Source organism: Neolamprologus brichardi, chromosome 11 (genome assembly GCF_056152115.1).
Source record: "Neolamprologus brichardi isolate AB-2024 chromosome 11, ASM5615211v1, whole genome shotgun sequence".
Taxonomy (NCBI): domain Eukaryota; kingdom Metazoa; phylum Chordata; class Actinopteri; order Cichliformes; family Cichlidae; genus Neolamprologus; species Neolamprologus brichardi.
Genome location: NC_142114.1, coordinates 7458397 through 7472847, shown reverse-complemented (window position 1 = coordinate 7472847; position 14451 = coordinate 7458397). Strand labels below are relative to the sequence as shown.

The following is a 14451-nucleotide window of genomic DNA, read 5'->3' as shown; positions in this document are numbered from 1 at the left end:
GCTTTAACAAAATATGTTAAACGGAAGGAAAACAAAACTGCCTTTTTAATAGAAAGAATCGTATTTATTAATCCATTTGATTTATAAATGGCACAGAATCTTAGTACATAAAGGTGTAAGAGTGATTTATTTGCATTTTAATGTTCTTTTAATTTACAATCTGTAAGTGCAAGACACTGATAGTTAGCAGAATGAAATGTAAGTAAACAAATCAAAAGGCCCCACATTTGACATATCACTGTAGAATAGGCACAGTGAATAATAATAAAATAGTATTAATACCTGTGGTCACGCTTGCTGGAGCACATAAACATAACAAATCAGTTGTTAATTATTAGTAACACCTGTGCAGTCACTACATTGAGACAAAATGTCTGCAGTGAAAAAACATTCGGCAAAAAACCCAAATCTTTAAATGAAAATCTTCATCCATATCTTCACAGTATTGTTCTGAACTCATCAAAAATATAACTGGGCACATGAGCTTCCGCCACCTTAAAAACACAGAAAACACAAGGAGACACATGTTACTGTTACACAAATATAGTAGAGTACAGATGCAAAAAATAGTATTTTAAAATTTTTTCCCATAGCTGATGGGTATTAAATCTGGCTGTCCAATAATAATGCTCCTAAGCATATTGATGTTTCAACATTTCAGCTCTACAGTACACCTGGGTACTGTCAACTTTGTCAACTCTTATCATTTACAACCTCTTAAAATATTTTCTAACACTAACACAAATAATATAGGGAAAGTTGCACCTACCTTACGTGACAGTTTTGTGTACTTCACGTAGTCTTCAAGGAACATCAGAGCTCCCACCACATCAGAAGGCATGTCAGGGATTTTCTGACTATAACAGGATCAAACGGAAGCTTTAATATGATTTCATGAGGCTATAACCAGATACATTTTATGTCCGGTTACACGATCCACAATCATCACCAAAGAAACCTACCACACAGAATATTTGATTTCGAATCTTATTTTAGAAATCTTTCTGAAGTTGTGAAGTCTGTTTTGCTACCTTGTGCACTGCTCCATGATTGAGCGGATGAATTGACCAATGAGAGCCAGGAACTGTTGTGTGTATCTGGAGTGGAACTGCTTGAGCAGGGTGAGCAAGCCGAGCACCAGTGGAGGCCAGTCGACCGGGTCTGTTGCTTTCCTGCAGGTCATTCCTGCCATAACACAAAACATCAAATTAAGACCACATTCAGAGACATTCAGGGACTGTGCGTTAGCAGAAAAATGTGGGGAAAAACAAATCCATAAGATTTAATGCCGCTTTTTGAAAAATAATAGTCTGCTGCAACTGAACTAAGTGAAGAGGCGGCAGGGTACCCATTGTACTCAAAACTGTATAACTTGATCTCTTATCAACTTCAAACAGGTTACAGTGAACTAATGGGGAAAAAATCACCTTGGTTTTTGTTGTACTGAAGTTTAGGCAGCTGAGCAATAATAAAGAGGAAGTTGATGATGGGGAAGTACGGGAGGCGCTTTGTAGTGATGTAGATCTGTGTGAAGCATAAGTAGAACAAAAAAGTCTGAACACGAACATCTGCTAATGTACAGCCAAAGAAAGCAAAAAAACAGCTTGCATTTTGTGGTCGTCATTGAAAAAACTCATTTCGATTCAGGTGAAATCAGAACAAGGCTAACTGATTATGTGAGAAGAGATGCCCCTTCTGTTCAAACCTTGTTGAGAGGATTGTGAATGCCAGCAGCCTCCAGGTAGGCAGTGATATCGTACAAAAGAGTGTTGTCCTCTTTAGGATAAGGCAGGGATGGGTCCTGGTAATGGGCCTCAATGTCTGCCAGCAGAGACCTGGCAAGAACATAATCAGAGTCAGCATAAAAGAACAGTGTGAGACTAAAACAGACATGATACAATTAGCAGGAGCATCCATCATGAAAGTCAGAGTAGCACTTGGGGGGTGAGTAAAGAAAACATAAAAACAATTCAGTGCCATTATGGTAAGAATATACAGACTTGTTGAGGTTTTCCAGTGCAGCCGCCAGGTGTTTGGAGTCAAACTTGCAGGAGTAGTTAAGCTCATTAGCGATCTGCTGTCTGAGAATCTGCATCTGACCAACCTTCAATAAACACATGCATTCAAAATTATTTTAATCTCTTCATCAGAAAATTGTGACAATAAAGACCAAAAAAAACTTTTCTTTTCTATTGACTAACGTGGGAACATGGAGCAGTACCTTCATGATGGCTTCCAGATATGTACCCCAGATCTTCTGGGATTTGGCCACAGCACTGCTGTAGACTTTGCTGGCATTAGCTACAGCAACAAAAACAATAATTAGATCTGTACAAGAAAAGGCAGGCTATAGATTCTCTAAGTGAATACCTACCCACAATGCCTTGGACTGGACTGACGGCACCTTGCAATGTTCTGAAGACCTCCACCACAGCTTTGTCCTTCAGGATGGTCTTCTGAAGTATTGTCAGGAAGTTCTGATGAGACAAACACACACATTACTACAATCTGGGAGCCATACTAAATGCACTAAAGATACTACCAAGATTGACATGATTTCAGGGTTTGATCTTTGCTGACCTGAATGGCATCTTTTTTTTTGGGAGTGGGGGGATACTGAGGTAAATATTGGGGTAAATACCTGAAGTTCCCTGACAATCATGAAGCAGAGCAGGCGGTCCAGTCCGTTAAGGCCAAATGTACCAAGGGTGTTCTGGATCTCAGAGAACAATCTGTTGTTAGTCACCTCCTGGTGGCTCTTCAGGTCATACCAGGTATTCATCTGGTCAATGTAACATGTCACCCTATAGAAAGAATCAGTTTATTCCACCATCAATAACCTGCATAACCAAAGATTTTTTCTCCTCCATCCTCAGATATAAACTCAATTATTCTGCTAATTTCGCTAACTCTTATTTCACTTCCACTGTTATGTCTGAGGAGACATACTTGGGATCAGTAATTCGGAGGATTTCTCTGCAGAGACGACCGATGAAGGTAGCAGACTCATCCACAGAGGGAAACTTGGGAATAGGAATGTGGGTGGACTGGTGCACGCTCTGCCAGTCCTGGATCTGAAGAGAAGCAAGAAACAAGCCAATCAGCCAACTGCTATTACTGAGAAACAGCCAAACAACTAGAACGCGCCCCTGACTGATAGATAAGAAAATCTATTAGTCAGGGACAAACTGCTCTCAGTGCACTACTCAGGGAAAAGGAGAAAGAGTGTGAAGTTCGACCTTGGTTCTGAGAAAACTGTTGCACTCCTGTTCCACATTATAGTTGACGATGCGGGACACTTCCTCCTGCCAGATTTTAAGGCCATAAATGCTGACGTAGTCCTGGATGTATTCAAACGACCTGTAGAAGCCATCCATGGTGGCGCCCATCTCCTTTAACTTGGGCATCAGTTCACTGGGCTGAAAGAGTTCAGTATTTTTTCTCTATTATTTTATTTCACTGCTGTTAATCCCTCAATATCATTGGGAAACAACATGGAAACTGGTCAACATGGAGCAAATATATCACAAACTTTATCTGATGATTAATAATCCATAACATACAACAGGTGTAGCGTCTCACCTTTGCCTTTGGATTGAATATTAAGCCTTTGTGCAGTGCATAAGCCACCCTCTTCACCAGCTCCTTCCTGATGCCATCCTCCAGAAGCTGCTTAGGATCCACCTTAAACATCACAGTGTGTTAATAAAGCAAACCTGTGCTGCACCAAATCCCTCAGCAGGATTGTATTAATCTTCTGAAAGACAGAAATCTTTGTTCTCAAAGTCCAGAAACCTTAATCACTGCATTTACCTTGATGATCCCAACGAGAGTAGTCTTCATCATTAAAATGCCCTCAGTGAAAATAGATATGTCATGAGTTAGTTTTGCCACCTGCAAAGACACAGAGCAGAACGATGATTAGGCATGCAAAAATATAATATATATGAATAATATTGATATCAATCATTGATATAAAAGCCAATGTTTTGTTTGATTTTCAGTCTAAAAAACAAAAAAATGATCTTATTTTCATTTCAAGGCACTGGACTGCAATTCCAAATATGACTGAAAAAAAATTAAAAAGTAACTTCAGTACTTCACACTCTAATTAATCCAATTCAACTAAGTCTGCTGGCACAATCTGTTTCCATATCACGCTTCCTTTTCCAATTTGTATTTCACATCAAAAGCTGTGAGCAGATTGAAAAATGTTAGCATGATTGCCTCTGACTCCCATACAGCTGATGAGGCGAGATCAAAACAGAACAAAATGAGCTCTCTTATCTATTTTTTATTATTTTATTTTATACAACATCTGAAGATGTTTTTTTCCCCCTTTCTTTACGTCAATGACATTCTGATCAACACTCAAGGGGAAGGAGACAGTTTCATACACATCAGTTTGTCTCACTTCATAGCGAGCCGTCAGTTGGGCGTAGTCCTTTAGCTTGTCCTTATCCAGCCGTGTGGGCACCTCCATAATGTCGTGGATCTGAAGCTTGATTATTTTGGCCAGCGAAGTGAACATGCTCTCTGGGATAATTTGCAGCACCTGGAAGCAAGAAGATTAAAAAAAAGGACTGTTTATTGTATATCCATTAGATCAAGGATCTCGAGTACAGCCAGAAGGAAAAAATCTTCCAGCATAAAGTTATAGCTAAGAAGTTACCACAACGTCAAGGTACAGATGCACTAAGCACTTCTTTTTGAGTACATTTGCCAAACAGATGGTTTTTCAAAAATTCATCATTCCTGCAGCTGCTACAGCACTGATACTGACAAACAGTTTGCAGCACACAGAGCTCATTTGTTAAAATTACGAGACTACACACGAGGAGAATATTAGACCAAAACATTTCAAAGCAGAAGCTTTTGTAAGAGGAAAGAGAAGCAGAAAAAATGACATCATACACTACCTTTCTCACATAGGACACCAACTCTCCAGAGTAGAACTGAGAAACACTCAACAGGTCAGCACTGTTGGCCTGGTTGATACGCAGCAATGGAAGATCCAATGCAGACGCCAGCTGGTCACACACACACACACAGAGAAAAAATCATTTTTAAATCACAGGTAACATTTCTCCATATCGAGACGATGGTCCACGTGAGCAGACTGCAAAAAAGTGCCACGAATTTCCGAATTTTTTGGATGCATACTTGTGTAATGTATACGTTTTAGCGGACAATTTGTCCTTAAAAAATACACAGAACAAAAAATGAAGTTGACACAAATCATAAGGAAGCTCCTGATGTTTCTAAACAAGAAAAGGAAGAAACTGAAGTTTTGAGGCAAAAAAGTATTAATTTTTAAATTTGTATATTCAGCACCTTTGCGTGTTTAGAGCAACATCACACTCGTCGACAAATGCAGTGGCTTGATTAGTCAGATTTGTTTATTTGGATCTAAAAATTCTGAAAAGTTCAGCTTGATTCAAAAAAATGAATGTTGCAAATTCGTTCAGCAAAGTTATGTGATCGGTGTAAACAGCTGCATTAAGAATAGTCCAAAAACGACTGTGTATATGCTGGACGTGTAAATTTGTTCATGAAATGCTACCACAGTGAATCTGCAATATTCATACATTTCGCAAGACATTTATCTGTGATGCATGAAGATATTGGTGCAACTGAAGGGGGAAAGTAGCTCTAATATGCTAAATAATGAGTGCTACTACAGTGAGTCAAGAAGCAGTGAATCTGAAAAGTCAAACTGTTTAACAATAACACTGTTTAGCACCGAGTCGACAGTCATTTTGCAAGAGGAAGCAGTGGGATGTATTGTAATCGGCATATTTTGTCCCACTCCTAGACATAAATAGACCCTCACCTTCAGAAATGTAGCTCTCAGTTTGGTAACCATGGATGGGTTGACTCTGATGCTCTCCTGCATAATGGATGTAAAGCTGTAAAATAAAGCACAAGTCAGGAAAAAAAGACGAATTCATCAACACAGACAAACCAAAAACACAAGTGAAATAAATCAAAGCCAAAACACTTGCAGTGTTCTGTGGTGGTTTTGTGATGGTTTGCAACATAGAAAGGTAAGCAGAATAAGTTGCTGCTGTGTTTTGGAAACCAAGTGAAGAGCACAGTGACTGTGCTCCACTAAGATTCACTAACCTGATGACAAAGTTAAGAGATACTGTGTCTATATATGACACTAGTTAAACTATCTACTTTACGCTGGCCTTATTTTGCTTATTACGTAAACAAATAAGTAAATACCTGTCAATAATCTGCCACGCATAGGACAGATCTCCAACTATTTGCATGGTAATAAGGACTTCTTCTTTGATATTGATTGTGCGGATCATCTGGTGCAGGAACTTCCTGGTGTCAGCCAAGAACTGACAAACTTGCAGGTTGGACTCCAGCTGGTGGAACTCCTGGACCTGAAGTCCAAAAGGAGAAGGTTTTATAGGTACAGTCTGACAGCCTTCCTTTCAATATTTTTTAAAATAGTAATAATAAGTTTGTATTGGTATTGATTACATTTCTTGCAATTATCAGCAGCTTTATATAAACATGTTCCAAGCTTTGCTGCCAAATTCGATTAGTTCCAGTTCAGTATTTTTAATATATGTTGGCAGGACAGAGCAGAAAATGATGCCACTGTGCCAACACAATATTCCTATTACATAATCCTCTGTCTTTCTATTTACATGCATTTAATAGCAGTAAAAAAAAATCATCTCTTAATTTTTCCACCATTCTGAAACATTGTACTTGGATTTGCTTGTTTTCTATGCATGAAGTTAAGGCAATCAAAACATAGTATTAGCACCATTGTTACCTTACACAGTGCTAATTCAAAAATGTAAAGCCATGCTGAAATATAATTATCATGCTCACCTCTACAAGAGCCTGTATCAGCTGGACCGTCTTCCTCCCAGCAGCCGTGGAGTCTTCATAGTTCAAAGACTCAATCTGCTTTGAGATTTCCCTGAACCAGGCCTGTAAGTTCTCTGCCAAGGACAGTAAAAGTGTGTCATTGAAGCAGATACAAAATGTTACCAAAGTATTTCACAAGCGGCAGCTACGCTCGAGGTAAGTATGACAGATGTAAATTTAATCCGCCGCTCCCTGCGTGTGTACTTTTAATGCATTTTTTCCATCTTGTTTCCCTGCCTCAACGTTTTCCTCTGAACGCCTTCAAGCTTAAAATCTTTTAAGATTTCATGTCCCAACAGTGAAATAATCCAAGCTGCATGCCCGAGGCTCCGATAGTCAGAACTACTTTTCAACGCTGTGTGTAAGTCTTCACCTTATCCATTCTCACTGTGTAACTCACCATTTTTCTCCACCCTGGTAAGAGGTTTGACACCAGAGAAGACTTCAGCCAGCTCAGTCATTCTCTCTGATCCCTCCTTCTTGTAGCTCTCCCATTTGATCTGCTTCTCTGACAGCATCTGCTTGAACATCTGGAAGAGGAATAGCGCAGATGCTAAGCTGATGAGGGAGGATTAGTCAGATGAGATGCGTAATTAGAACATTACATTTGTGTCCTCTCCAAATGACACACAGGCTAGCCATATGCTACCTGACAGCAGGCTAACAGGCAACCAGGCGGACACACCTAACGAGGACTACAGCTGGACAGATCACTTTGAAATTATAAAGGAACTCATTTTCCATTTTTACTCTTTAAAAACGAGAAAAGATCACTTTAAAGAAATGCTACACTTTTGTCTTTAACATTTTTCACTTTTTTCCCTGTGATCATTTATATTATGTAACACTGATGAAAGACTCACCTCTTTGAGTGTGAACTCAAACTGAGCTGTGTCGAGCAGCAGCTGGAAAAGGATCTTAGGTTTGTACTTGGAGTCATTAAGTACTTGGTCTTTGATCTGACGAAGGCGCTTGTTGTTTGGGTCATAGGCTATGAGACAGAGGATGACTGATCACAAATCAATACACTATTTTCACCAACATCACCCTTATAAATGTTTGGACTTCATTGGACATTTACTCTACGAACAGTGTCATTTCAATACAGGTAAATTAAAATTAAGGATCAGATTTCAGAGTTCATTTCAGACTCATCCTTGACTTTACACATTTACAGTCATGTGTAAAATCGTTTTCAGAATACCCTTACTGCTCCCATAGGAGCGAAGTGGCAGCCAGGTGCTGCTAAATCAAATGCACTTGATGCATCATTAGCAAGTGTCAGCACCTCTATAAAAGCTGACGTTTTGGCAATTTTCTGGTCTGGAGCATTCAGGTGTGTGCTAAGAGAATACCACAATCTTCCCAGAAGTGGATGTGCCAGCATCACCCTACAGGTCAGACTGTGGAATGCTCAGAGGAAGTTAAAAATAACTAAACAGTTAGTTTGGTGTGTGTATTTTCGGAAAAACTGAAAAGGAAAAGAATATAGTTGCTGCGATGGCCAGTGAAGATCCAGACCTTGACCTGATTGAAATGCTGTGGCATTTAAAAGAGATATGCTCTGAACTGAAGCAACACTGTAAAGAAGAGTGGGCCAAAAAGTCCTCCACAGTGTCATACAGAAAAAAATACTTCCAGTTGTTGATGTTAAAAGTCTTTTTTTACAAGCTGAATTATGGGGTTTACTTTGTTTTTCACAGGACTGTAAATGCAACACAAGTGCTTACACCAATGTAAATGAGGAAAAAAGAAACCGCAGTATCTCACCTGACTCTGCAGAGTGCAACATCAGCCAGCGAATAGCAACATTGCAGTCTCTCAGACAGTTGAGCAGTTTTGGGATGTTGTCCAAGATAATTTCCTCCCTGAGGAAACCTTCCTTTAGCAGCTGCTGCACCTGAGGCCTCAGGCTTTCCATGCTGGCTGCATACCGAGTAGCCTACACGTATGGTGAAAAAAAAACATGGCTCTTGTATACAGTGCACCATCTTTCATTCGGGGTAGTCAATTATTCATACATTCACTCCCACTAGTGGTCATTAGTAAGAATGGCCTGGTCTGCAGGTGAAAGACTAAATGTGGATTATTCAGTTAGCTCCTCCTGCCGTGTGTGTATGTGTGGTGTGAGAGAGAGAGAGAGAGAGAGAGAAAGGACTTTTTAATGACTCTTACAGCGTACAGCCCTACAGGCATCCCCATATTTTAAATGAGCTTTCCGGGAAAAGTTTATGAATGGCTTCCTGAAATTTGTTTCTGTTTACATTCTGTGCTGTTACAAATTCTGTGCACGCTGTCATCACTACCCGCACAGAACAAATAAGCACACTGCAGGACTGTAAATGAAAGAATCGGAGGTCTCTCTGACATTGAAGCTAATGTATTTTTTAATACCTGCTCTTTGATGTTAGCAGAGTCCAGGGTGTAGTTGAGCGCAGTCTTGGCAGCTTTGTATGGTTCCCAGGCTTCCACCAGGTTCACTGTGATCCCCATGTAAATGCTGATAACCTGCAGAGAGACTATACTTGAGAAAAATATGCTCAACATGAAAAAAAAACTGAGCCAAAACATGGCACACATTTAAAAATAAATGACATAACATTTTATAAAGATGTTTGTATTCAGATCTACTGCAAATGGAAAAGACTTAACAAGTGCCTCACCCAATTATCAGGAAAGTATTTGTCCACTATCTCCCGCATCTTTGCCTGCTGGGTGTGCAGTATGGAGGGGCTGAAGAAGAGGCAGACGTAGAGCATGGCCGCCTGGTTAGCCAGTGCTGTGCTGCGATGTTCTGGTAGAGGATACGCAGAAACCTGGAGGAGAGGAGGAAAACGTCTTAAAAATGTGTAATAAGGGAAACATGGTGGGACAAGATCTGTTATTTAGTTTAACCACAAAGAGATTTTGGACCAAATGTTTCTCACTTGGTTGTAGATGTCGTCCGAGCGCAGCCTCCCAATGACCATGCTAGTAAAAGTGGCACTGATGGGAACTCTCTGGAAGTAGCTCTCTGGGTAGTTGGCTGGTCGTTTGGCTCCAGGCTGGCTGGAGTAGCCGGTGCTACGCAGGAGCTTACAGATATCATCCAGGTTGGAGTCGCCCGAGGAACGGGCAGCACTGAAGAAAAAAACATGTTTTTCCAAATAGAAGAATGCATTTTTGGTGCCAGTATAACCCCCAAAAAAGTAATAATATAAAGAAGAAGAATTATTAATAGCCGTGAAATACAACTGGAATGTTATTTATGGGTAAACAGCATCCCTCTGTGTGTAGTGTACACTTTTGTGTCAGCTTAAACTGACACAGGAGTTAACCTTTTGGTGAGTCAAGTAAGTGACTCACCCTCACTGGAAGCAAGCTCACTGGCTAACAGGTGATTGGAGTGCACTGAGCAAGTGAGTCACAAAGAGAGTGTCATGTGGATGTGTGGGGATGTGAGTCACAAGCGCACCTGTATCTATAATAGGAAACAAGCATCCTCTCTCTGACTTCTCCTTCAATTTTTTGGTCAATAACCAGCAGCATGACTCCATACAGGTAGAGAGCTTCACACTGGGAGAAGAGAAAACATGACCAATCAGTTCCTGGAGTGCCGTTTCGTTTCGTTTTGAGGGTTAAGCATGCACATTCACCTGACACGGGCGACTAATTCTAACCAATTCAGGAACAGATATTTAAAGATGTAAGCCTGCATGTAATGCAGACTTGTTTTGTAATGTTACAAAATTTAAATGAATTTGCATTTGTGTTACTTACTAGGAGCTGTTTCCCATCCTCATTTAGAAGCACAGTCTCCAAGGTCTGCTGAATATAAACACCCTCATGTAGGTCATCCAAATATCTTAAGAGAGGGAAAAATAGCTCATTGACATCTTTTAAAACAGGGCTTTTTAGCATGTGGTTAAACAGAAAACAGTGTTCCTCACGGTCAAGCACTGTGGTTTTAGTTTCTATTTGATTAAGACATAATTAATTCCAATAATTCCATCTCATTATACCTGTTAAGATCCACTATGTATTTGTGGACGCTCTCAAAAGCCAGATAGAACCTTGACAGAATCTCGATGTTGTTCTCTCTAAACTCTTCATCCAAGTCCTGAAGCTCCGGTTTGGCTTCCAGCTTTCCTTCATAATACTCAGGACCCTGAACAGGAAGCAACATTGTGTGACAATGCAAAGCAAATCCAAACGATGCCGAAAGACAGCTGAAACTAAAGCAATAATACTGCTTTTATTATCTTTTGCTTTTTAGGAAGACTAAAGTCAAATACATGGCTGAATATAAAGTTTTACATACAAAGTTGACAATGTTCACAAATAGTCAATGTGTCCCCCTCCGGACACATGGCATATATCCATACAATCTCTGGAGTCACTGCAGCCACTACTGTGTGCTACCTACCGGCAACCCTGTGAAACTCCCCTCTTTCTACCAGTACATGTTTTGTTAGCGGTGAACAGCAGCAGAATTAAAATACACTTTACAATCAGATTATCCTTTTTCATACATTTTTTGATCATGCCTGGCCCAAGAGCTAATGCCAATCCGCTCTGAGGCTTTCCCTAATTCATATTCACTCCACCTACCGCCTACTAGAAATCCTGCCAAATCTCAATGAGGAAGTGGTCCCAGCTAATGAAAGGATCTTTTGAATTCCTGATGTAGTTCATACCTTGAAGTAGCTAAAGTCACAGATAATGTCTCCGTATTTCTGCTGGTCACTTTTGTCCTTGAGTCTAAAAACTGCAGGGATGAAGTCAGAGAGGCGCAGGAGCTCAGCAATGATGGCATTTCCTCTGGAAACTATCCTGAGGATAGCCTGGCCGCACAGGTTGTTGTCTGCCAGGAAGTCCACCATAATGGATACAGGAGGACGAGGAAGACGAGGAGGAGGAAGATAGTGTAATAAGCTTTATTGCAGCAAATACTGTAGCTACACCTGAAAGACAAAGGAAAAGTGAAAAAAGTGAACTTAAAACAGCACGCAGGCTCTCTGAGGCCTTTCTGAAGCTGCAGGACATTTGTCGCACAAACAACAGAAAGAGCTTATTACAATCTATTGGCATCATTATTACAACAATTGACTGCGACGAGGAGATGTTATTATCATTCATAAGCATCATTTTCTCACATTTCAATCTTGACGTGTCTGCGTTTGTAAAACCTAAAAACCTTAAGGTTTTCCAATGTTCCTGTTTCTTAGAGACAGACCAAAAACAGAACCGAAGTTAGTATATGATTGTAACCTGTAACTATAAGTTATCACTGAGCTAACGTTAGCATGTAGCCTACCTGCTAACTACTTTCATTAAATCTTACGCTGAAGATGACACACGAGCGCGTGCACAGGTCCAAACATCACGTGAGTGATTACCCTTTTACATTTTGACGTCTGAGTCGAGAGTGTACCGTTTAAAAACCCCAACACTGCTGGAGAAAGGTACTTACCTCCTTGCAGCTCCTCTTCCCTGTTTACTTCCTCATGACCAGCCACATGACTTTGCTGCTGGGTGTGTTTGATTCTGTTCACCCACTGCCCCGGAGTCGAGCGGGAACAACTTTGTCAAACGCTTTGACCTCCACTACATGGTAATAGGCTGATGTATTACTGCTTGTTTTATTATCGAAACACACCATGGCATAAACGTTCCTGAATTTATAACATGTAATAAGAAGGGCAGCTAAGATTAACTGAAGCAGGTGTTCTGGGAATCCATCCTACCTGACAAACCATCCTACCCGTTGTTTCTGCGTATGCGCACTACACGAATTTAAGTGGCGAACCGTCCTACCTTTGTGAATGTGACCTACAAGCAGTGTTGGTCAAGTTACTTGAAAAAAGTAATCAGTAATTAATTACTGATTACTTCCCCAAAAAAGTAATCCCGTTACTTTACTGATTACTTATTTTCAAAAGTAATTAATTACTTAGTTACTTAGTTACTTTTTAAAAACATGATTTACAACCTGAATAGGCGATAAAGCGATAGATCTTTCAGCCCAATTCTACTTTTTCTACATAATCCATCATACAAAATGTAATCGAATGGAAAAGTCTCTTTTTAAAACTTGTTCTGTTAGTTTTAATCTTTTAACTTTATGCATGAAGCAAAATTTTAATTATATGCACCATTCTCTGACTGGAAGAAATTAGTTTAACATTTAAACCTATTTTCTGCACATTCCAGCACATCATATATATATATATATATATATATAGTGTTTACACTCACTCTTTCAGATGCAAGTAAAACACAGCAGAAAATAAATAAAGTCAAAGACTAGCGGTCCTTTTGCTCTATTTTCACCTGTAAAGCAGGAGTAGGGTAGGCGGAGGGTTATCCTGGTGCAGGTGTGCCGCAGCGGTCAGTGGAAGGATACGGCAGTTTCTCTGTGAGTTTCCCTTTACGTCGTAGCGCACTCGGTGCTTGCTTGGAAGTTTAGGGGTTTTTTCGCTGTAAAAAGAAATTTTCTTCCCACGCACAACGGACACTAATGTTTTTGTCACTTTTTACGGAATCAAACTCAAAATAAGGTCAGTACGTCCACGCTTTAAACGCTGCACGCTCATACTCTCTCCCGCACTCGATATATGATCCATTGTTGATCTGCACACAGCTGTTGTCACACACGTCGCACTCGCTTACGTCACTGTCATGAGACATTCTCGCAAGAAAATCACGGTTTTAGTAACGCAGTAACGCAGCGTTCCTACGGGAAAGTAACGGTAATCTAATTACCGTTTTTGCAATAGTAATCCCTTACTTTACTCGTTACTTGAAAAAAGTAATCAGATTACAGTAACGCGTTACAAGTAACGCGTTACTGCCCATCTCTGCCTACAAGCATACTTTAACAGCTAAAATTAAGTGGCAAATCGTCCTACCTTTGTTCATCTGAGCTAGAAGCATATTTTAACAGCTAAAATTAAGTGGCAAATCATCCTACCTTTGTTAATAAGATCTAGAAACATACTTTGACGGGTAAAATGAAGTGCCAAACCGTCCTGGCTTTATGAATATGAGCTACAAGCATACTGTGATGGGCAGAGTTAAGTTAAACCTAGTTAAATTTGTAGTGGAAAAACTCTGTGACAGCAGAAATGTGCATAAACTACTTACGGTAGGACGTTTTGCCAAAGGAGGGTTGTTTGTCAGAACACCTGTACTTTGAAGTCAAATCAAGCAGATCCCTTATGTTTGCATATTTCCGCTAGGTGGCGACAGAGATCCACTAAACCCTCAGTTTGTCTTTCTCGCTGCTGCTGCACCACACACTCAGGACCAGACTGTGTGCAGGTTTCTTGCTCCACAGGGATAGGATCTAAACTGAAATTAAATCCACAGGGAAGAAATTCAAAATATGGTTTGCAGTCGACAAATATCACCCCCTAAAAAAAAGTGTTTTCTTGCAGGCATCTGAAACAGACCTTTCTCTAACTACTGTTGCATGAAAATATATTTGCCTGAAGCATTATTTTTGCATGTTCCCAACTTGGATTAAAAAATAAATACATTTTTTAAAAATAAAAAAAAAGTTTCTATGACCAG

General features: G+C 40.0%; 1 protein-coding gene across 2 annotated transcripts; it reads right to left on the bottom strand.

Moving 5' to 3' along the window:
* Positions 1-100: 100 nt before the first annotated feature.
* washc5 (WASH complex subunit 5) lies at positions 101-12525 on the bottom strand. 2 transcript variants are annotated; one of them, XM_087848046.1, is made up of 29 exons: positions 12350-12525; positions 11574-11840; positions 10899-11044; positions 10657-10741; positions 10352-10452; positions 9825-10017; positions 9561-9713; positions 9292-9405; positions 8668-8839; positions 7761-7888; positions 7298-7427; positions 6859-6971; positions 6232-6398; positions 5834-5909; positions 4920-5030; positions 4415-4555; positions 3814-3894; positions 3583-3684; positions 3240-3419; positions 2950-3074; positions 2642-2804; positions 2375-2477; positions 2222-2301; positions 2001-2104; positions 1706-1835; positions 1428-1524; positions 1032-1185; positions 770-857; positions 101-494 (listed from the first exon to the last, which is right to left on the bottom strand). In XM_087848046.1, the coding sequence occupies exons 2-29, from the start codon at positions 11757-11759 to the stop codon at positions 438-440; spliced, it is 3480 nt and encodes a 1159-aa protein (XP_087704172.1). In that variant the 5' UTR covers positions 11760-11840; positions 12350-12525; the 3' UTR covers positions 101-437. The 2 variants fall into 2 exon arrangements, with proteins under 2 accessions (XP_087704172.1, XP_087704173.1); XM_087848047.1 differs by lacking the exon at positions 12350-12525 and adding an exon at positions 12194-12213.
* Between the last annotated feature and the right edge of the window lie 1926 nt (positions 12526-14451).